The sequence below is a fragment of the Triplophysa dalaica genome, chromosome 4 (genome assembly GCF_015846415.1).
Source record: "Triplophysa dalaica isolate WHDGS20190420 chromosome 4, ASM1584641v1, whole genome shotgun sequence".
Lineage (NCBI taxonomy): Eukaryota > Metazoa > Chordata > Actinopteri > Cypriniformes > Nemacheilidae > Triplophysa > Triplophysa dalaica.
The window spans coordinates 26,140,261-26,162,823 of NC_079545.1; the positions used below are offsets into that span (position 1 = coordinate 26,140,261).

The 22,563-nt window shown below is 38.0% G+C and overlaps 1 protein-coding gene across 1 annotated transcript in view; it reads left to right on the forward strand.

The window, feature by feature from the left end:
- Nucleotides 1-20,728, forward strand: part of tmem8b (transmembrane protein 8B) — a 120,232-nt gene extending 99,504 nt beyond the window's left edge. Inside the window, exons 8-13 of the mRNA XM_056746407.1 lie at nt 2,219-2,342; nt 2,457-2,599; nt 6,916-7,094; nt 7,345-7,491; nt 8,841-8,957; nt 19,606-20,728. Coding sequence (XP_056602385.1) covers nt 2,219-2,342; nt 2,457-2,599; nt 6,916-7,094; nt 7,345-7,491; nt 8,841-8,957; nt 19,606-19,941 — 1,046 coding nt within the window. The 3' untranslated portion in view covers nt 19,942-20,728. The remainder of the gene's footprint in view (nt 1-2,218; nt 2,343-2,456; nt 2,600-6,915; nt 7,095-7,344; nt 7,492-8,840; nt 8,958-19,605) is intronic.
- The last annotated feature ends 1,835 nt before the right edge of the window (nt 20,729-22,563 follow it).

Consider the following 22,563-nt stretch of genomic DNA (forward strand, 5'->3'; position numbering starts at 1 on the left):
TTCAGGGACCCCCCGCGACATATGGTTAGCTCCGCCAGCCGACGAACCACCCCCCTTGGGAATGATGAAGCAGACTGTCCCCTTGGTCCCCCTGTCACAGTCCCTGGGAGTTCGAGAGCTGCCCACACTGTCTCGGTGGCTAATGAGGGCGGTCCGTCTTGGTTACTCGATCCAGTTAGCCAGAGACTCTCCAGGGACGCCTCCGTACATCGGGTAGAGGTAACCACCCTTCTGGCGAAACTGGTATCGAGTTTGTCCCTCAAAACCAAGATGTTCATTGGGTTACAGCCCGCACTTCATCGTTCCCAAGAAAGACGGCGGGTCACGCCCCATAGGTCTGCGTACCCTGAACAAAGCACCTTCACAAGCTGCCGTTCAGGATGCTCACGCAGAAGCGCATCCAGACATCTATCAGGTGTCAAGATTGGTTTCGTGGCAATCGATCTGTTCTTCCTTTCGGTCTGTCCCTGTCCCCACGGTCTTCACAAAGATGAAGGGAGGAAGGTGTGCGGGTACTAAACTATCTCGATGACTGGCTTATCTTGGTACACTCGCAAGATCTGTTGTGTACACAAAGGGACCTGGTGCTCCGGCACCTAAATCTTTTGGGATTACAGGTCAACCGAGAGAAGAGCAAGCTCTCCCCAGTGCAGAGCATCCTCTTTCTCGGTATGAAACTAAACTCTGTCACCATGACAGTGCGACTGTCCGCAGCACGTGCCCAGTCGGTGTTGAACTGCCTGGAACAGTTCAGGCAGCCAGCGGTCCCCCTGAAACAATTTCAGAGGCTCCTGGGACACATGGCATCCTCGGCGGGGGTAATACCCCTCGGGTTGATGCACATGAGACCGCTTCAACACTGGCTATAGAGTCGAGTTCCGAAGACAGCGTGGCACACCGGCAGCAGGCGCATGGTGATGACGCCCTTCTGCCGTCACACCCTAACCCCTTGGTCTTCCATGACTTTTCTCCGATCGGGGGACCCCCTCGTGCAGGTTACAAGGCATGTCGTGGTGACGACGGACGCCTCCCTACAGGGGTACGGTGCAGTGTGTAACGGGCACGCAGTAACGGGGCGTAGAACGAACACCCGCCTGCGCTGGCATATCAATTGCCTAGAGTTGTGGGCTGTGCTACTTGCATTGAGGAGGCTGCGGCCTCTCGTGCGGGACAAGCACGTGCTGGTTCAAGGACAGCACTACAGCTGTGGCGTACATTAATCGTCATGGTGGCGTACACTCACGGCGGCTAAGACGACTTGCTCGACGCCTCCTCCTGTGGAGTCAACAGGTGATCCGCTCCCTGCGGGCCACACACATCCCGGGCAAACTGAACCAGACAGCCAACGCGCTTTCTCGTCAGTATACACCTCGCAGAAAGTGGCGCCTCCACCCCCGCAGTCCAGCTCATTTGGATGCTGTTTGGACAAGCCTAGGTAAACCTATTCGCCTCCTGCAACACCACCATTACCCGCTTTGTACTCTGTGTCCGAGGCCCCCCTTGCGCACAGCTGACCGCGGGATGGGCGGAAACACACCTCCCCCCCAGGAGCCTCCTTGCACAGACACTGTGCAAAGTCAGGGAAGAGGAGCACCAAGTGTTATTGGTTACACCGCACTGGTCTAACCGCTCTTGGCTTCATGGTTGATGCTCTGGACAGCGACTCCCCCTGACCCATTCCCCTGACAGAGGACCTGCTCTCTCAGGGGGAGGACACGTTCTGGCATCCCAGATCAGACCTCTGAAACCTCCATGTCTGGTCTCTAGACGGGACAAGAAGATCCTGAGATGGCCACTCCCCCTCTATGGCGGAGACCATCAACCAGGCTAGGGCCCCATCTACTAGGTGGTTATACGCCTCTAGATGGCGCCTCTTCTCGTCCTGGTGTCTCTCTCAACGAGAAGACCCACTGAGGTGCTCGATCGGGGTCGCGTTGTCCTTCCTAAGAGACTGGAGACTAACATCTCCCCTCCACAGTGAATTTGTATGTAGTTCCTAAGGGGCGCGAGAGGGCGGAATCCGTCTCATCTCCGCTCCATACCTTCTTGGGACCCTAACGTGGGTCCTGGGGGGGCCTCTCTGGGCACAGAAGTTGCATGCAGGGTTTCCTCTGGAACACTCACTGTAATAATTGTAAATTATCATTCCCAAACCATCCAACCACTGGTTATAATGTTAAGTGCTTTGCTCATCCCCTGCCACCTTGTCCTTTTTCAGATTCGGTTTCAGGATTTCAACTCTCCATTAACACCACCGCAAATATCACAAAGCTGAGGATACCGTATCCACAGACCGGCACGTGGTATCTCAGTCTGCGTTCATTGTGTGCCACGGAACATGGGTGAGTAGATTTACATAATGGAAAGTGGTTAAGAGTGCAACATAAATATTAACTTAGTTTAAAAAAGTGCATATTTTGCCCATCGCCTCAGTTTATCTTTATTGTCCGCTGTAGGTTTGAGATGTGCATTAATGTTACAGCCGAGGTTTACCTTCGTTCTTACCTGACCCCCTGCATCAACGACTGTGGCACGTATGGCCAGTGCAAACTCTTGCGTACCAACAACTACCTGTATGCTGCATGCGAGTGTAAAGCAGGTGAGCAATCCATAAATTACCATATGAAAAAAATGTGGTTAGTCATTTAACACTGCTGCCTAAACCTTGGAAACATGAACAAACATATTATCTGTGAATTCCCTGCACTGCATATAAGTGGCAGATTGATTCAGTGATAATTCACATGCCGGTTTTTAAAAGACCTATAACTGTCTCTTCTGGAAATTGTTCAGACTGAATCCAGAGGATATTATCTCTGTTTGGAAATCAGGACATGGCAAATTTTCATAAGTGATTTTCTTTTTCAAAACTTTGATGTGCTGTAATATTATACTTATATATGTTGTTTAACTTTCATCTGCATTACAAATTATTTATTCTAAGCTTATTCTGAATTGATATTGGTTGAATTAAGGTTATTGAATATGCATTGACTCAACTCAACTCAACTCAACTTTATTTATATAGCGCTTTATACAATTTTACAATGACTACAAGCAAATCAACTGAAGTCATATACCTGTAAAAACAAGAAAAAGTTGAAAATACAGAATACAGACATAACCATATACAAACGCTCCACACACACAATATGCACTCATATTTACACACATCGACATAGACACACACACGGACAGACATGCCGGCGCGCACACACACACACACAGACACACAGACACACATAACACACAGACAGATACGCACGCACTCACAGAGAAAGCACACATTTAAGATATAGGAGAGAGAAACACAGGTCAAATATTAAATCTCTATATGCAATATTTATTATGTAATACTTCTGAATTCTAAATTCTGACCTAGAATATGTTTTGCTTTCTCATTGGCTGATTTTGGGTAATTATGAATTAAAACATTTTTCAAATTATATGAATAAGGAAAAACTGAATTAACTAGAATCATAATCTAATAATCTGTCATTTGGATGCAGAAATTTAGTCACAAAGCATTATTGCTCTCACTAACTGTATTGCTCATAGGTTGCTCTTCCATTGTTCAGAAGAATTGAGATCTCAGTTGTATTTCATTTACATATCAATGTAGTCTCCTAGAATTGTTTACAAGATATAAAAGCAGGAACAAATGAGATACTGTTAAAATACATGAATATTATGGTAGTGTAAAATTTATGTTTTCTAAACGGAAAGATAATGGAAATCTTAGCTTTGTCAAGTCTCTTGGATCTCGTTTCCCTCCATACTTCTCCTAAAAAAGAGCCAGATGTCACACAAATGTCTCGATTAACATTTCAGAAGAGATCTCAATAATATCACAAACTGAGTTTAGATTTTCCAAGTATGCCGTTAAAAGGCAATATTATTGATGATTTTAATATGAATTTAGAATTAATTTCTTATCAATTTAAGACAAATCCGGATTTCATATTATTCTCATGCAACGTTAAAAATCTACTTAAAAACTTAAGGTAAAAAGCTTAAAAAAATAGGCTGCCTTACATTTTTAAGGTAAATCAAATTAACTTTCTGAGTCATTTGAATTTAAATTATATTGAACTGACTTGAATATTGAGTTTAAAAGACTTCATCAGCCTGTGTGCTCGAAATGTTACGCGCCATGTAATAGTTTTTTAAATTATACATTATTTTTTATATATTTTTGGAGCTCTGGTGTGCCACCTTTTGTTCCTACTTCGATTAACTCTCTTGGTCGAGCACCCATTTGAGATTGATGTGCTTTTTTTTGTCCTCTCTGTCATTTTATAATTTACAACTAGATTTTAAAGTAAATTCTACACAATTAAAAAAACAGTTCAGTTGACTCATAAAGCTAATTTGATTTAACTTAAAAATTAAAGGCAGCTAAAATCTGTGATGTCCTTACTGTGTGTGCAACCGCACATTTTTATTATAGTCTTATGTTACAGACGTGGTTTAAATCCATTTCATTTTTCTATTCACTGTTCCTTCACACCACCAGCCACAAAGCGAGGCGATGTCATTCATTTCAATGGAGACCTGGTGACTTCCGGCAACATGAGCGACAGTGACCATTGGCGACAGGAAGTAGCCGTGTCTAGCGATTTAACAAAGTTGAGATTATTTCAACTTTATGCAATTAATGAGCGACTTTCGGGAGCTACTGGCAATAGGAGTAAAGCAACGGAGCACACTTCTTCCATCTCTCGCAGAGTTTGTTTTATAAATATTACTAGAGCAACCAAAGCTAGGAACGCCTTCTAGCAACCTTGTAGCAAGAGACTTGCACCAGTGTCGCTGGCGATGTGAACACACACTAACCATTAACCTTGTTAAGTAGATAAAAGAACAGAAAATCATGTAATTTTTTTACTGGATGATTGAAGTCTATTCCTGCACCCCCAAGGTGTTATTAACTTTGTGCTTAATATGATGTTAATCAGAATAATATTTCATAATTCCATTATTATTTTTCTCCTGTACTGTCAGATGCCAATCAGACCTAATGGGCTTGTTAAATGATTCAATTACACATGTGCCAATCACGTCTCCTTATAACTATAAGATCGCAAATCAAGTGGTTTTTAATTACAGGACATACAACGATCCTTCAAAATATGCTAATCACAACCTTTCAATTAGAGCCGCATTAGGCTGTGGTGCCTTGTTCCCTCTCTCCCCTTCAATTCTTTCCCATAGTTTCTTTTGTCATTAGCATAGACAAATGTACCCTTTTGATGAATATTTTTCAGCAAACAGCCGATAGCCATGACACTGCAAGCATACCTAGCATTTCTTTGTTCTCACGTGTTTGGTTTCCAACACTCATTTGAACTTCAGTCACTTTGAGGATATCTGAGGATCTCTCGGGATATTTGTTTTAGGGCGTTGACTAATAAAGGCTTCGTAATCAAAGAGATTTGTGGAATGTTTTCTGGCATTTTCTTTGAGAGGTCAAAGGTGCAGCATTCTATTTCCTTCATGGTGTTTCTATAACAGTAGGCATTCCGGATCCAATCTATATTTATGAAGCTGTTTACAAGTACTGACAGATGAGGAACATAATGTGTGTGTGAAGAGAGGGCAAGATAGCACATGTGTATTTCTGTGTGATGTCTTTTTCAGAGCGTGTAGCTGTGCGTTTGCTCAGCTCAATTAGTTTTCTTTGAGGATCTAGACCGTAGTACATTTTACATACAGCTGAATTGGGCCATTTCAAACAGGTTACTAAACACTACACTCGTATTCCATAAATTTTTGTCCCGCCCCAATCTTACATGATTGGTTGAGCCTGTGTTGTGTGTTTATAATTTTCAAGTGATCATTCAACAAATGGCTTATGTACAATAGCTGACTCAGAATACAAAAGGGATACATTTCACTGATTATTACTGAATGATTACATTTTAGCATGCTCCTTACACAAAGGAGATGGAACATAGCACACAAGTAAAGAAGAGGTTTAAAGGAATAGTTCACACAGAAATTAAAATTCTGCCATGAAAACCTGTGTACATTTCTTTGTTCTGTTAAACACAAACAAAGCTATTTAGAAAAAAATGTTAGCAACTTAGAGGCCATCCAAACGTAGTCGCTTAGCTTTTACACGTAAAGATTTTGTATCGTATCTGTGTTTTGTCCACAAGGATCCGGCGTTCTGGGAGCCTGAGATCTGAAAATGTCACACTTGCATTTTTGTGTTTACAGCGGTCCGTATATTTTCTGAAACTATGATGTCATCAGCTCGCAATGTTTATGTGCATGCTCCAAGTCTTCTCTGTTTTTATTGTATCTCTGTGTGGAAGAATTACAGCACCACATACAAAATTGGCGTGTATAGTAACAAAAGTCGGTTTCGTGTGTATGCAAATAGACGAGGCCATGAAAAGGAAAAAGAAGATCAGATAGGGGAAGCTCTGGCTTCATGTGGGTGTGGCCTGATATTTCTGAGGCACCACTTACTACCGTAGGAAAAATTCAAAAGGTACAAAAACTGCCCTAACACTGTTTGTTTTACTACATTATTCAAAATACAGTATCTCATCGTGTGTTCAACAGAACAAAAAATATAAATAAATATATACTATAATAGCCAATGATGTCCCAGAAATATCAGTTGCTAACATTCTTCCAAATATCTATCTTTGTGTTCAACAGAACAAAAGATTTATACAGGTTTGGAACAACTTGAGGGCTAGTAAATGATGAAAGATTTTTCATTTTGGGTGAACGTTCCCTCTATTATAATTCATATATAACCCTTTATAGAATCCTTCAGGTATAAAGTTATTTGTTGCTAAAGGGTACACTTTGGGGTGAAATTTAATTGTTCAGTCTCAGCCTAGTTTGTATGTTTGCAGAATTATGTTATAGTTTTGTAACTAATGTGCACTCCTTTAGGTTGGGACGGCTGGGGTTGCACAGACAACACTGAGGCATATTCGTACGGATTCCAGCTGCTCTCAACTCTTCTCCTGTGTCTCAGCAATTTGATGTTCGTCCCACCTGTGACCATCGCCATCCGCAGTCAATACCTGCTAGAGGCATCTGTCTATATTTTCACCATGTTCTTCTCCACTGTGAGTTTTATGCTTAGGATTGAAATGCTCACAAATCAATATCATATGCCCTAAATGAGGCCAACACAAAACATTTTAGTTACTACTGTAACTGCCTAGCAGGTAATATTGTTCAAACATAGAACTATAGACTATCTGTTGTAATATAGTGTGTATCCAACCCAATATTTTGATAATGACAAAATTAGCTTAAAGTGTAATATTTGTGTTTCTTCTGACTTTTTTGTTTTTATCTTTAACCTCTAAACAGTTTTATCATGCCTGTGACCAGCCAGGCATTGTGGTCTTCTGCATCATGGAGTATGATGTGCTTCAGTTCTGTGATTTCCTTGGCTCACTTATGTCTGTATGGGTCACTGTCATTGCCATGGCCAGACTAAAATCCATCATCAAACAGGTAAAAATCAATCCGTTGCAAAAAAACAGTTACATTCAGAGCGCATGCGTTGACATTTATATGTTTGTCCATCCCTATCTGCTACAAAAGTGTATTCAGGTGTAATACTGAAGTCTTCTTCAATGCAAAATGATATACTGTAGTACTCTAGCACAAAAATACTTCTATAATTTCTGGTTTTCTAAGATATTGTGTAATTAGACTGTTTACTTACTCTGCTAGAAAATGTGCAAACGTGATGGCAATAGATTTCAGTTCCAGCACCAACGCAGTTCTCATTTTCCTGTCCACGCGTTGTTTTAATAGCAAATGCATTTGCGCTAGTTTGTCTGCACATGCAAAAAAAGAGGTGTTTTCAGGCACATTGTTGCGCGTTGCTATTTGGAGGAACTGAAAATAGACTGCGCCATAGACCAAGTCAAACCTGGTCTAAAGTCAGTGGCGCAATATTTTTGTGTTATTTAAAAAGTGCGTTATTAAAAGTAGATCGTTAAAATAGAACACTAAATTAGGAATTGCTAACCAAAAGCAATCCATTTACTTTTGGAACCACTGATGGAACCATCTGATGCCTCAAATAACATATTAAAGCCCTGGGTCCCTAAAATACAGAATATTTCTTGTGTCATCGATTTCTATGAATTCCTTCTTTGTGATTCATAGAGGCCAGTACTTAATCATGGACTTTATTGCCAGAACAGAGCTTTCCAAGATGTGCAAGAGAGCACATTTTTTGTCCACCCCCGTAAACACCTTACATGGAGTGTAAAAATATAAGTGTCAGCAGTCTGTCATGTCTATCTATAATGATGGTGTCATCTGGGTATGGAGCAAAGTAAATATAGGTAGCTTCAGGTGCGTGTGTGCGCGCTTTCTTTTTATTCGTCAGATGATCACAGAAGAAGAGAAAGATGACTTAACAATCAAAGTGAGAGAGAAAAAAATGTGAAGAAGGGTTTGTTATCTAGAAACAAAAAAGTTAGATGACCTTTGTATGAGAGGTATCTAACAAAGAACGGGCAACTATCTTTACTCCAGGGAGCATGTTTCTATTTATGTAGTAGGTGATTGTGTGTGTGCGAGTGTGTGTGCACGCCTGTGAATGTTTTTTGCTGAATTCTGCAGTTTGCAGACACTAATCAAATCACCCATGTCACAACAGTTCTAAACTTGAAGAGAGAGAGAGAGAGGGAGAGAGAGAGAGAAAGAGAGGGAGAGCAAGAAGGGCATTTTTAGCAGCACATTGCTTTGCTTTCTGTCTCCCTGCAAGATGCCCCTAATTGGGCAGGGATTCACTATCGCCCCTGGGCATGTCTTATATTTTCCCTTTTTTCCCTTTTTTTTGCCAGGTGCTATACTTGCTGGGAGCAATGGCTCTGTCCATGGCCTTGCAGCTGGACCGTCATGGCCTGTGGAATCTGCTGGGTCCCAGCCTTTTCGCTCTGGGCATCATGGCCATCGCCTGGGTAAGCAACAACTGAACGTATTACTCACATGCATAGAGGTCATGTCTTCCAGACAGCACTGTAACACAGCTTATTAAATGTTTTATTCATCAATAACACATGCCAGAAAGCAAGTCAGTTAATATACTAGACATGGATCGGGCAATCACAGAGCATAAAAAATTAACAGATGATGGAGCTGGAGTTATGAGATAGGGATGTTGTTGTTTGTTACGGATGATTATGTTAGAATAGTTTCATTTATTTATTTGCTTTTGAACGCTATAACACATTTCCCAGCTTTGTAAGTAGATAACAAAGACATGTATGCTTGTATACAACAACTGGTATCTTGCAATAGAGATGTTTGCAGATCTTAAATTCTGCAAATACCAAATATTTGCAAAAAATTATATTCTTTAAAAATGTATTTTAGGATCCGTTCAAAAATGAATTTGTTTGGCAGATTTGTTATATACATTTTATGCGTCTTTGAATTGTTTGTGTTTCACATTGATGTTGGGTGACTTTTTTTTAACTCCAATTTTTGTTCTAATTTAACAGACACTGGACTGCATTTGTCACAGATAAGCTGATTAATGGGAAAACTAAGACAATATTAAATGAATAAATTATTTTAAATATTACCACTAATTTTAGTTCTCATTTGACTATTGATTCTGAACAATTTACAATTTGGTTTGACTAAATATTATTCTGTCAGCTTTCTCTTGCATTCATGTAAATATGACTTGGACAATCATGCTTGTGGGAAGCGCACTTTATAAGTAAACTAATTTACAAAAAAAGTTACATTTATCACTGTAATTATGTTTATTTTTAATACAGAATGTACCTGAGGGGCTTTGAAACATTTTTGTTGTTCTCAGATGCATTAAATTTGAATGAAACACGTTCCTGGTGTCTAAAAATAATCTCTATATTGTATTCAGTCTGGAAGACGGTTTTCGCCATCTAAATGTCGACATTAGTTTTCTAAATGACAACATACTGACATACAGTACTCACCACAGGACTACTGAGTGACAACATATACTGCAGACCCGGCTCCATGGGGCGGGGTGCAGGGTGGGCTTTGCCCAACTTATCAGAAGCGTTGCCCATCCTGCCTCCACCCATTGCAGTTGAGAGAGAGGATTCGTGAACCGCGACTTTCTTTCCTGCGACCCTGCGTCAGAGTCTTGCACGGGTCCTGTTTTATAAACTCGCACCCGCAGTAATTAAAAGAACACCCAACCCGACAGCAACACTAATTTAATTCCGTTCCCAACCCTAACTGTTCGACAAAAATGTTGCGATCCGAACAGCACCTCCATTACATCTTCATTATGTAGACAAAGCCATTTCTTTTCTTACGCAACAAGAAACAAAATATAAGAAACTCCTGGTTAATTCATTTTTAAACATGTAATAACTCAATATGGCAGAGTTTCGGGAGAGACAACCAAGAGTGAATCCACTAAAATATTGTTAGCTACGCTGCTATCAAGACTAAATAAAGTGTAATGCAAAACAGGGACCAGGAGCACGATGAGCTGAAACGTTTAATATAAATTGTGATAATATATCTAGTCCTCACTTGAGCTGGCTGCTGTTCATCAGTTGTACGCAGGGGTGGACTGGCCATCTGGCATATCTCGAGTTTTCCTGGTGGCCTGCTAACGTTTGGGGCCGGAACGGATGCTTTGGCCGCTCAGACAGACGTATTATATATGCACGCGACGCAAATGCAAAAGACACGTATGCATGCCGGCCTCCCCGGTCGACAGATTTAGGCATACATAGCCCACGACCCGCATCCGCACCCCAAATGACACATGAATAATTATAGCACCCGCTACATCAAATATTAACGTTTCACCCGACGGGAGATGGTTTTTAAAACCATTCCGCTAAACAATGCTTCACGAGAGGAATTTCTTGTTTCACTTTTAGCACATGGAAAAGCAATAACAAATGGACTGACACAGATCCGTTTGTGACAGAATTCTCTAAAATGAGCAGAAAGTTAATGCTGTGAATATTTTATGTGAATAGTTCTTTTTTATGTTTACATCAAATCAAAATTTACTAAAATTTTTAATACATTTTGTGAAAAATGTGTAGGCTAAATATATATATATATATATATATATATATAAGAATGTAAAAATAAAATATACAATTTAAACACGTAAGAATTAGTCAAAAAGCTAAGTTATTTTGTAAATAGTTTGAGTAAATATTTTGGGACAAAAACAATATAAATTTAGTTACACCACCCCCACACCCCACCCCTGCCCACCAGGAAAATCCCTTAGCCCACCTTTCATGTCATATCTGGAGCCGGGCCTGATATTCTGTAGCACCTCTTCAATATGGATAATTTATAAAGGCATTTGGAGTTTGAACCTTTCATTCTGAGCACGCAGGAAAAGGGAGCATTAGCACAGAGTGTCATGGCATTAAACGTTTCTCGACTGTCAGTAGTGGAAATGCCCTCACTGTTCCATTACCAGACAGCTTTTACTTTATGCTAATATCTCTCGTGACCACATTGCTTTTCCTGAAGTGAGAAGATAAAATATAATGGGTGTTGGACAAGCAAGTCTTTTGCGAGAGCCTTTGGCAAGTGAACATTAAACGAAACAACTGTGTCCTCCCTTGCGGGGGTTACATTTGCAGAAAGGAGTCAACAGTGAATTTCTACTGGGGGAGATAAAATTGAAGAACTTTGATTATTACCTCAAAAAAAAAGCAGTCGAGCCTCAACAATAAATTGTGTTGGAAAAGAGTGGGAGAAGAGCAGGAATAATCATTCTAGCACTTTGTTGTTTGCTCATTTATTAAGATAATGTTTGACCTAAACCATGTAATTTCGCCTCAAACAGCTTTGACATTAGCAGTCATTACCGTGTCAAGTCAATTTATAGCTTGATTTAGCTGATGTTACATTTATAACAACCAGGCTGTGTAATTGTAACGGTGGGATGTAATTAATGAAAGACTATACAAAGTTGTGTAATACAAATGAATATGAAAATTGGAGAAACAAGTCAAAATAACAAAATAAGATGCTCTGTATTTTCTCAGAAGTTCATATTCACTTTTAAGCAATACAACAGTAATATTTCTACATGTAATTAGGAAAAGTTCCAATTCTTTTATGCGATTACTCGTCTTTCACATTGCTGCTGGATGACTTTATGTCACTTCTAAGGTTTGATTTTATTGAAATTGAACAGAAACGGGACTGGACAGGCCACAATATTTCTAAAATGCTGATTAAATAAGAATGTTCTCTTAATTTTGGCTGTATAACATTACAAACTATTACTTTAATAAAACCATCTGTCAGCATGTCTATCACACAGCAAGCAAAACACATATTTTCATTAACTTAAATCTAAATGTAATTAAAGGTGCAGTTTGTATAAATTTTGCAGTAAAATATCCAAAAACCACTGGGCTAGTGTTCTATAGTTTGTTCAGCTGAGTACTTACAATATCTCAAATGTTTCCAACTACTTGTAAATCGTGGGAAAATTGCCATTCTAAACAGTGACACAGGGCTGTGCAGTCGCTGTGCAATGATTTCTCGTTCCAGTCTGATTGATGGGCATCAGCAGCGGAGTTGAAGACAACAGATCCCATCGTCCATGTTTTAACACTAACAGTTATGACAAATAGTGTAGATGTTGTATTGTCCTTTTTGTGCTGTATTCTTAGTGCGCCAAACTCTTATTGGCGCTGGCTGCTCTTCATATACAGTCAGAAAATAATGCTGTGTATTTTATCGTTACTTAACGCCCCACTGCAGTACCTTGAACGCGCAGCATTATATGATGTGCTGATGTAATATTAACTGAAAACTGCAGAGAGCGTGAGACATATCGAGTGACCCCTCCACCTTTCAAAATAACCTGTAGGGTTTCAGCCTGGCAAAGCTGCATTTAAAGGCACAATATGGTAGAATTTTGTTATGAAATATCTAAAAATCACATGCACAGTGTGATATATTTCACGCAGTTGTGCACTTACATTATCCCAAATGTTCCCAAGAATGAGCACATCCAGAGAAATTCCTATTTAAAATAATAGTCCGTCCCTTGTCTCCCTTTTATTTGTCGCATATCACTGTGACTTAATATCCGGTTCTCCGCATTACCGTCAGTTTCCGCTTGTACAAACTACAATAACACGCAAATGCATAAGTGGTTATACAGCATCTGGGACGCAGCATCTGTTGTTCTGTTGTTCGTTTATCGGCATACTTCCTTTGTTTAGAATGAAAAAGAGTTGCTGTGCGATGGATTTACAGTGTGAAATCTGCGATTTCTTTTTAAAGATTGACGAAAGATAGAAAAGAAGCAAATGGATCGCTGCACTTTGTTAAACAAATGGAATATTAAAACACACACGCTTGCTAGCCATTTCAATTAAGACTCAGCCAAGTACCCTTTTTTATTTAACCATGCCATGTTATCTATCTAATTTTATAACCTTAGGTAAATATAGTGCTGGGAGAGATCTCCTATTTCTTTTAACATTCTAAGCAGGTGAACTTCAAACAGACTTCCGAAATACACAATAAGGATCGTGATACACAAAAATACACAATTTAAATCGTGTTTAAATAAGTGTCACTCTTTAACCTTGGCTTTAAACAACTTTTCTTTTTGTAAGTTAACGTTAGGCCTCATTAACAGATAATATTGCTTTCTTACATAACATTGTTTACATGGGTCGGAAATTAACAGAGGCTTTGAAAAAAAAATTACAACAAGGTGAACAAAACTGCTCCAAATTCAAGATAAAAGAGAAACAATATGAAAATGATCAAATATGGATAGAGTGATTCTGCTCTGCAACAGCTTTGAGCATTATTTCCCGTTTGAATAACTGATTTTTATGTTCCTTAGACAATCAAAACATCAATTAAATACTCCATAAACTCTTCTCAGCTTGAAAAGAGTGCAGTTTTTTTCTAAGCGGATTTGCGCTTATGATCCTATGATCAGCTCTATGCTATCATGTCTCTGAACCGGAGGACACTCACGTGCAACCGCTCGTGTGACCCTTATGCAAAATTAATACTTTTATTTAATTTACATTTAAAATATATACCATCTTACTTTATAAAATACTTTGGTTTTGTGCTAAACACCAGCTGTACTACATACACTTTTTACGTATATCTTCTCAGTTTCAGAACAGAATAGCGGTTGTGCACACAGGGCTGTATATTTACCTTTTTTATAGCCCTGTTTATAAAGAGGCTTAAAGTTTTGTAGCACAGGCCAAATAGTTGTTGCACAAGTATAAAAAGCGCAGTTCATTACATTAATAGTCAGGTAAATCACAAAGGACATTAATGTTACATACAGATGGATAAATTTGTGCCAAATCATTTTATTTTTCCTTTTCAATTCTTTTGAGTTCTGTATTTTCAATGTTTTGCTGTAAAATAGTAAATACATTTGTCCATAAAAAACTGTAGTATACTATAGTATTTACAATATAATAATTATTTAATTATAGTGAAATTAGGTGCTACAGTATTTTTAACCTTAATATAGTAAGCATTAAAGTATACAATTTACAATATAAAAAATATTTCATTCTAGTGAAGTTGGGTACTACAGTATTTGAAACCTTACATTAAAGTATACTATAGTGTGTTTTAGGCTTGGGAATCTTTGGTCCCTCACTATCGATTCAGAATCAATTCTTGACGTACTAATTAGCATACAGAAAGCATCATTACGTCGCATTTGCGCTTACAGTGTTGGCAGAACTTGGCACTTTCGCTTCTAGTCTTTGAACTGTCACGTATTGTATTTTAATACAACCGAGTTCCAAATTAAGCCATTCTCATTTCCATTTTCTGTTGTCAGACATAAAAACAAGTGTATAATGGTAAATAAAAAGCGATTCATTAGTGCCACTCAATGCACAGAGTAGATGCAGATAAAGACCATCCTGTCATTTAGTTATATTGAAGTTTAGTACGTGGCTGAATGGTTTTCTTTTTCTCTTCTGCTCGTGTATGCTTTGTATCTCTGCGTGAGTTGAGCATTGCGTTGTGTGCAAACAGCACACTTTTCTATGGTTTTAGATTTGTATTTATAGTACAAATCATAACAACCACAAATTTACTATTGTCTTATTACAGGAACATTAGTTAAATGATCTAATATGATGTTTCTGTTAAAAATATGGTAATAGAAGCAGTACAGTCCCCTGACAACTCACATATTAAACTTACATTAAACCACATATGTTATTATACGTATTGGACAAAGAGTCTGTATTGTTCATGTACACATGTGCCTGCTTGGCTCTTATCCTCCTCATTCGTTTCAGGATGCGTTTTTAGGCTTTGCACACCACTTCGTGAACTTAGGGATGCATCCAGCATAAAGCAGCCTTCACGCGTGCAGTGTGAAACCGGAGTAATCCTGACTGTAAAGGTATCCTTCAAATCGGATTCAATCGAATTGAATCAGAGCAACTCCAATAAAACTACACATTACTCTGATTTTTGTGCACAAAATGTGACATTGAATAACTGGTAAAAAAAATGTCTATCATCTACATGACACGTAATGGCTCTGTGTAATTAAAACCTGCCAACTGACATCATTTCAACACTCAAGAATCTGGCCCACATAGACTCAGTACAAAGCATCCCGCTGTGTGATTCTAACATCCTTTTTTACACTGATGAAATGAGCTACAATGTCTCAAGCTTGAAACATGCCACATCCACTCAGTATGTTTACGGGGCGTTTACCATTTCAGGACTTCTATTTTCCTTGTGTTGTGTTATTTTAAGTTCTGCGTGTAGAATGTACATAGATGAGCTGAAATTAGATCAGTCATGCAGAGCAGAGAAGATGAATAGAAGTGTAGAGCTCCACAGCGATTGAGAGACAAAGCAATGTTGAGAGAGAGAGAGACAAATATTCAGGGGTATGGGGTCTGGTCTCTCACATTTACAGAGAACATCTGACGTTTGAGTTCCATCACTTTTTTTTATGCATTTGGCAGAAGTCTTTATCCAAAGCGACATACATTGTATTATCCTATACTTTATACACAGGTATTTGCAAACTCCTGGGATCGAACACACAACCTTTTGTTGTTAACGCAATGCTCTTACCGCTGAGCTACAGGAATCACTTATACAATAACAACAGCAATATGAGTTTGAACACTTGACCTGTGTCCCTAATGACATACTATGTACAATGACCTATGTACTATGCACTCAACCGTATAGTGTATGCATTTTAGAAGGGTAGTGTCCCAACTGGAATACTAAACGATTTTATACTAACCCGAAGTATCGGTTTTCCAGACGAGCGCAAACGACGTCAATCGCACGGCACAATGCGTGTGAATAAAAATCAACTTGTACATTGTACAATTAATGTAGTTTTCACATGTTTTGCACATGTTTTGCCCAGCATTACTTTAGTGTTATCACTCTGCAGGACAGTTTAAGCGAAAGTAAGTACGCAAAACTGCAACCATTGAGAACGTGAAGTGTCCACAGTTCCACACTTCATATTTTCGGTTGAAAAAAGTGCATCATTCAGGGACTTGGCGTTTCAGGCAGGTCTGGGTGAACATTCACGATTAAACAGAATGCATCTTTTGATCCGACACTTTAATTTTTGCAATTTTATGTGTCTAATACATGCATGGGCAACTTATAACACACCAAAGACACAAAAATACACGTATTCGTGCCATATGACCCCTTTAAAAAGCAGTGGTCTCCTCTGTGGTGATCTTTCTTGGCCCTGTTCCGTACCCAGTGATCCATGAGTCACATATTTTATTGTTATGAGCTTTAACTACTCTATATATATCCCATAAGATATTGCAGGAATAGCATCTGCAGTGCATTATAAAATATATTGCGCATATAGGCCCACAGAAGCAATACAGTGACCCTAAAAGTTTTGGACACTTATGGACACTTAGATAACACTACAAAAGGTACAATATTACTTTAAGGATTTTGTATTCTCAGTCTAGGCGGCATGTTTGTATTTTGAGCTAATAAGCAACAATATTTTAGCCGTTTTTTTCTATGGCTCATTTGGATAAAAAGTGAAAGACACTGTAGGTTAATTACAGTCAAACTTATTACGATAACAAGGCCTACACTGCATGTGCAGTTTATTTGATGTGCATATGTTTTGTTTATTCTGTAAATGTAATAAAGAAACCTAAAATAGTACTATTAATTATAGTTTATTATTTCCAAATTTACATTTACATTTAGTCATTTGGCAGACGATTTTATCCAAAGCGACTTACAGTGCACTTGTTACAGGGACAATCCCCCTGGAGCAACATGGAGTAAAGTGTCTTGCTCAAGGACACACTGGTTGTGGCTGCTGGGATCGAACCAGCAACCTTTGATTTACCAGTTCAGTGGTTTAACCCACTAGACCACCAAATCTTAGTAAATTGAGATTTTGACCAAAGGCCAATTTAGTAAGGACATAAGTTCAATGCACAATTCAGCATCACAGGAGCAAAATGATGAATCACTTTTGGAAAAACAAAAACTATTGTGTTGAATAGCAGCACACTTGGTGAAAGTTTAGGCAGTGGTAAATTGCTTGTTTCAATTTTTGTATTTCTCTCAAAACAATGCTGCAAAAGCATGTTACTAGATGTGAGGCCTGACCTATTGTGTTCCTGCATGCCAAGTGTCCAGGCGTCATTGATTCATGCATCATCTAATCAATTTCTGAAGTTATATTTGGCGAGGAATGCTTTGAAATATATTAGTGTCCCTCAGAGGAGGTTAAATAAGTGATTGCTTTTCAGGAGCGGTCAGTACTATTCGAGGATGTGGACAAGATGCGTGTTGGACATAAACCCTTCTCGTCAAACAGTAGCCTTAGACAGTAAATTATATATTTGAGTCAGCTTCATTGAATAAAACACATTTAGGGAATACCTGATCAAGAGTTACACTATGTGTTGTGAGGAGGAGTTTGCACACAGATGTCTACATAAGTGGATTGAGGAAAGGTTGACAGAAAAAATGTTTCCTTGTCACAAAAGTTTATTTAAGATACAAATGTCAGGTAGCTTTAAATTAGGTTATCTAACTTTGCATTAATCCACGTTAAATTACATGTTTTATTTGCATTATTACTTGCATTTGATGCCTGCCTTGTGTTAAATCTGAACCCCATTTCTACCTTGACACAATCAATAAATGAGCGTAAGTGTAAACAACAGCTGGCCGAAGTGAATCTCTGCTGATGTGTCATCAGTGCAATCTATAAAAATGTCCTCGTACATTGAAAGAAAAAGTGTATAGTTGTGTATAATCAAACATGTGTGTACAGCAATTGCCAAGGCTGCTTGAACAGAAAAAAGGTCAAAAAAAGGAAGATTTAGTATGTACTCCTTGAATTGTTTGAAAAACTATTATGGTTTGAGGATTTACTAAGACATCTTCAGACAAGAATAAAGTTTCACAAACTTACTGTATGTGCTGAAATTTCCCTGGAAGCTGCACTAAAGCTGGAACACAATTAGTAATCTGGGTGAATATAGGATTGGAATAGTCTCTGAGGACCCAGAGTGTTCTCTATGCAGCAGTGATGTGACTGAGTCATCAGAATCCACAAGTTTGTTTGATTGACTGCTGAACGTTTTCCAGTTGGACCGAAGCAGCAATGTAGAATCATGGCTTCTGAAGTGTCTATGAAATATAAATAGACACTTCAATTCCATGCTTTCAATACTGTGCTGTAATGAGATATTAAAAATCTGCTCTGAGTATAATGCATACAAGTAAAATTATAACCTGGGGAAAAGAACTAGTCTACAGCAGTTGTATAGTTGACTAGTCCCACTTTACAATTACAATGTCATGACAGATGGAGAAAAGGTGAGAATTAAATTATATGTGCGCTGTTAGTTAAAGAATGATATAAAGAATGAGGCTATAGTCAGATTAAAATTTTCAACTATAAAACAAGAAACAACAAAAATTCTGCCATCATTTACTCATTCTCTTGACATTTTAAACCTTTTTTCTTCTGCAAAACACAAAAGGTAACCAAAACACAAGGTCCCCATTGACTTCTATTATTTGAACACAAAACCAATGCAAATCAAAGGGAACCAACCTTCTTCAAGATATATTTTCTTGTGTTCTGCAAAAGATTTAAAATAACAAAAGAATTTTGATTTTTGTGGTGTAACTATCACTTTAAAGATATGATGTATTTTACACACAAATACATGTAGTATTGCCCTCTTAGACTAGATCTGAATACATCTCTGTATGGTCTGCTGTGCTGATAGATTTAAAACAGTATAATGAGATTCATTCCAGCATGAGCGATGTAAAGCTTGTGTGTGCTGAGTGTGCAAGGACAGCTTTAGAGTGTTCATAAATATCAGGATCTCTAGAGGGTGCAGAATTGAATTTCTATGAAGTCTGTAAATTGTATGTCCAACATTATAAGTGTGTGCATTTGGATCCAAGCCCCAACAGTGGCTTACGATCATCAGAGTGTCTCTACGGGTCTGTGCTTCCCATTTATCAATGCTTCTTTCTCCTTGTGCCTGTGTTGTTTTGCCTACTCGTGCCTAAACGTGCCTTCTGCTTTGTGTCCTTCAGACTGTGCGCACCATCCGTCGGCGCCGCTGTTACCCACCAACCTGGAAGCGCTGGGTGTTTTTCCTGTTTCCTGGCACCACCATCGCCACATCGGCAGTGGCCCTGTACGCCTTCGTGGAGACGGAAGAGAACTACTTCTACATCCACAGCATCTGGCACATGCTGATCGCAGGAAGCGTCGGCTTCCTTCTGCCTCCCCGTGCCAAACCCGACGTGAAAGTCACTCCCCTGAAACGACGGCGAGGCTGCGGATACCAGCTCTGTGTCAATGAGCACGAGGAGATGGGATTGGTGGACCCAGCTATTATTACCATTAACAGCATATGCACCAGCTGATGATGCTCAGAGTTTAGCAAAGTTGACTTTTTTTGCCTTTCATCTCCTTTGGAATATACAAACACGGAAAACAAAGCCAGAGAACTTACTGATGCACTGTATATAACTTTCGACTGAAACACACATACACCTAAATGTACAAGTTTTTGATCATTGTTATTTGGATTACTATTATTGTTAATATCGTTTGCATTGTAAGTATCTTGGAATGGTTCGTGTCAGTACAGCGATGCACTGTTATTAGTGCATTATTTAAAAGTCTGCTGCTACTTGACAGTGACTGTAAAATTGAAAAATGTGTCATGTAATTTATTCATTGTTTTCTGGCACTGAAATGACCAAATGTTTTATTGTGTTTATAAGATGCAAAGGAAGAATTGTTTTTTTCATGGCTATATCAAGGGCATTGCTTTTTTAGTTTTCCTTTCTTTCTAAACATCTTTTGCACTGAGACACAAAAATGTGATACTTTACATTTTTTTTTTAAATATAGGTATAGTTATGATTAAGTCATGTGTACATGTAAATGTATAGTATAGTTGTTCTAAGTGGAATGTCTGATTGTACTTTGGATTGCATTGTATTGCCTTTGCAGCATAGCTGATTGTCGATTTATAGAGGGTTTAGGAACGTGTCCAATTGCCAAGAACAGGTTTTATTAAGAAACCACAGATAATAACCTCATATTTCCTGTTGTATTTACCTAGTAAGGATCAGGTCAGAGGGATACATTTTAAATCAAAGCAAATGATAAAGCAAATAAACGTTTTATTTTTTCGGTATTAAATCTGGTTCTTTAATTCCTCTTGCTAGAGAATAGTGTAGTCGAGACCACCAGAACCGAGACTTTGTGGGGCCAAGACTAAGGCAGGCTGAGACCAAAATCGAGACAAGGACCAGCACTCTCAAAATTCATTCAAAGGATCCACTAAAAGTCATAAAATAATAATAGAAGTAACTTGGGTGATTTATTGTGCAGAAATGTATTCGAAGGATGTTTTATGTTTCATATTGTATCACCCACCTACTAAAACATATGGACATTTTTGTGCAGGTAAAAATTCCAACAACTAAACATGAAAAAAAAGTATATTTAGGTCTGTGACCTTCAAAAAAAAACATTTAATGACTTAATTAGATGTATTGCTTTTTTATCTAATCAATAGCAAAAAAGCTGTGTGTTGCTCAGAAATGCAGAAAAAAAAACAGATTTGTTCTAGATTTGTTTGGGAATAGCAAAAATATAACAAAATTTAAGTTACTTATAAACTCAAGGTTTATTGAACATTTATACAAAATCAACATCGCATCAGATGATATAAAATAAAAATAAAAGATCTCGTAAGTATACTTTTTTGCAATCACATCTCGGATATTGTGTGTATTCATTTTGTTGACAGATTTCTTTAAGACAATCTCCCATTCTCATTTTACCAGGAAGAGTATGAAAAAAATAACAGAAGAATCAAATAAGGTGAATTTTAAAGCCAGTTTTACATCCAATCACATGAATGATGTTAACATAAATCAGACAATGTACCAGCAATTTAGTGTAATTCCCACAGTTGTGGTCTTGACAGGACTTGAAATAAAATCTCGAGACCCCCAAGTGTGAGAGACCAAGACAATACTAAGACCATCAAAAAATTGTCTTGAGACCGATCTCAGAGAAATTATTTTTAATTTTTCGAAAATGATTAAGAATTTTAGTGTACCGTTATTGTGGTTCCATTGTTTGTTCTTCAACACAATTTCTAAATACTGAACAATACTACATTATTGACCTTGAAAACAAACACATTTTTATTGTCTTTGATCACCAGATTATATAATTTTTCCCTGACCAATGAACCTAACCATGAATCATACCCCCTAAAAAATAATTCACGTGGCTTTGTAAATATCACAATAAGAAATGGTTTTATTAACTTCATAAAATCTTTTAAATTATTAAACTAATTTTTTAATTCGGACAAATGAAAAAATGGATTGAAATCCAGGATATTTCTCTTAAATGCGAAATTTCCCCAAAATGTACACACATTATGTACTTTTATTTAATTAAAAATAATAAGTATTTAATTAACAAATTGGATTTTTAATATACACTTAATACTTTTGTTGAATATAAATATTTGAGTTTCTCAAATTTACTAAAAAAATTGTACTTACATTTACACAATTTAAACCGTCTATTTTTCTTTCACAGCTTTAAAATTTACTCAGTTACTTTTGTGTAAAGTGTTTCACTTAAAATCACTGTACAATTTTAGAGTCTGTGGTTGGAGAGTAAAAATGTTATTAGTGTGTGGAATATTCATTGCTGACCATCTTGAATGTGCCACCACTTTTGTCTGGCTCCTGCAGGCAATATGAAATAGATACAATCATTCTACTATTGCGAGGTAAGCTTCTGAAAAGAGTTCATATTTATGCCTGCCTGCCTCGTAATCTTTTATTAAACAGAAACAAAGCAATAATCTGTTTTAAAAAATGAATGCTATGGCCTGAATTAGGAATATTTAGCATATATTTTTTTACAAATGACTTAATAATAATAGTAATTATTCATTTGCACATTAATGGGACACTAATGGGACACATACTACACAAAGACATTTC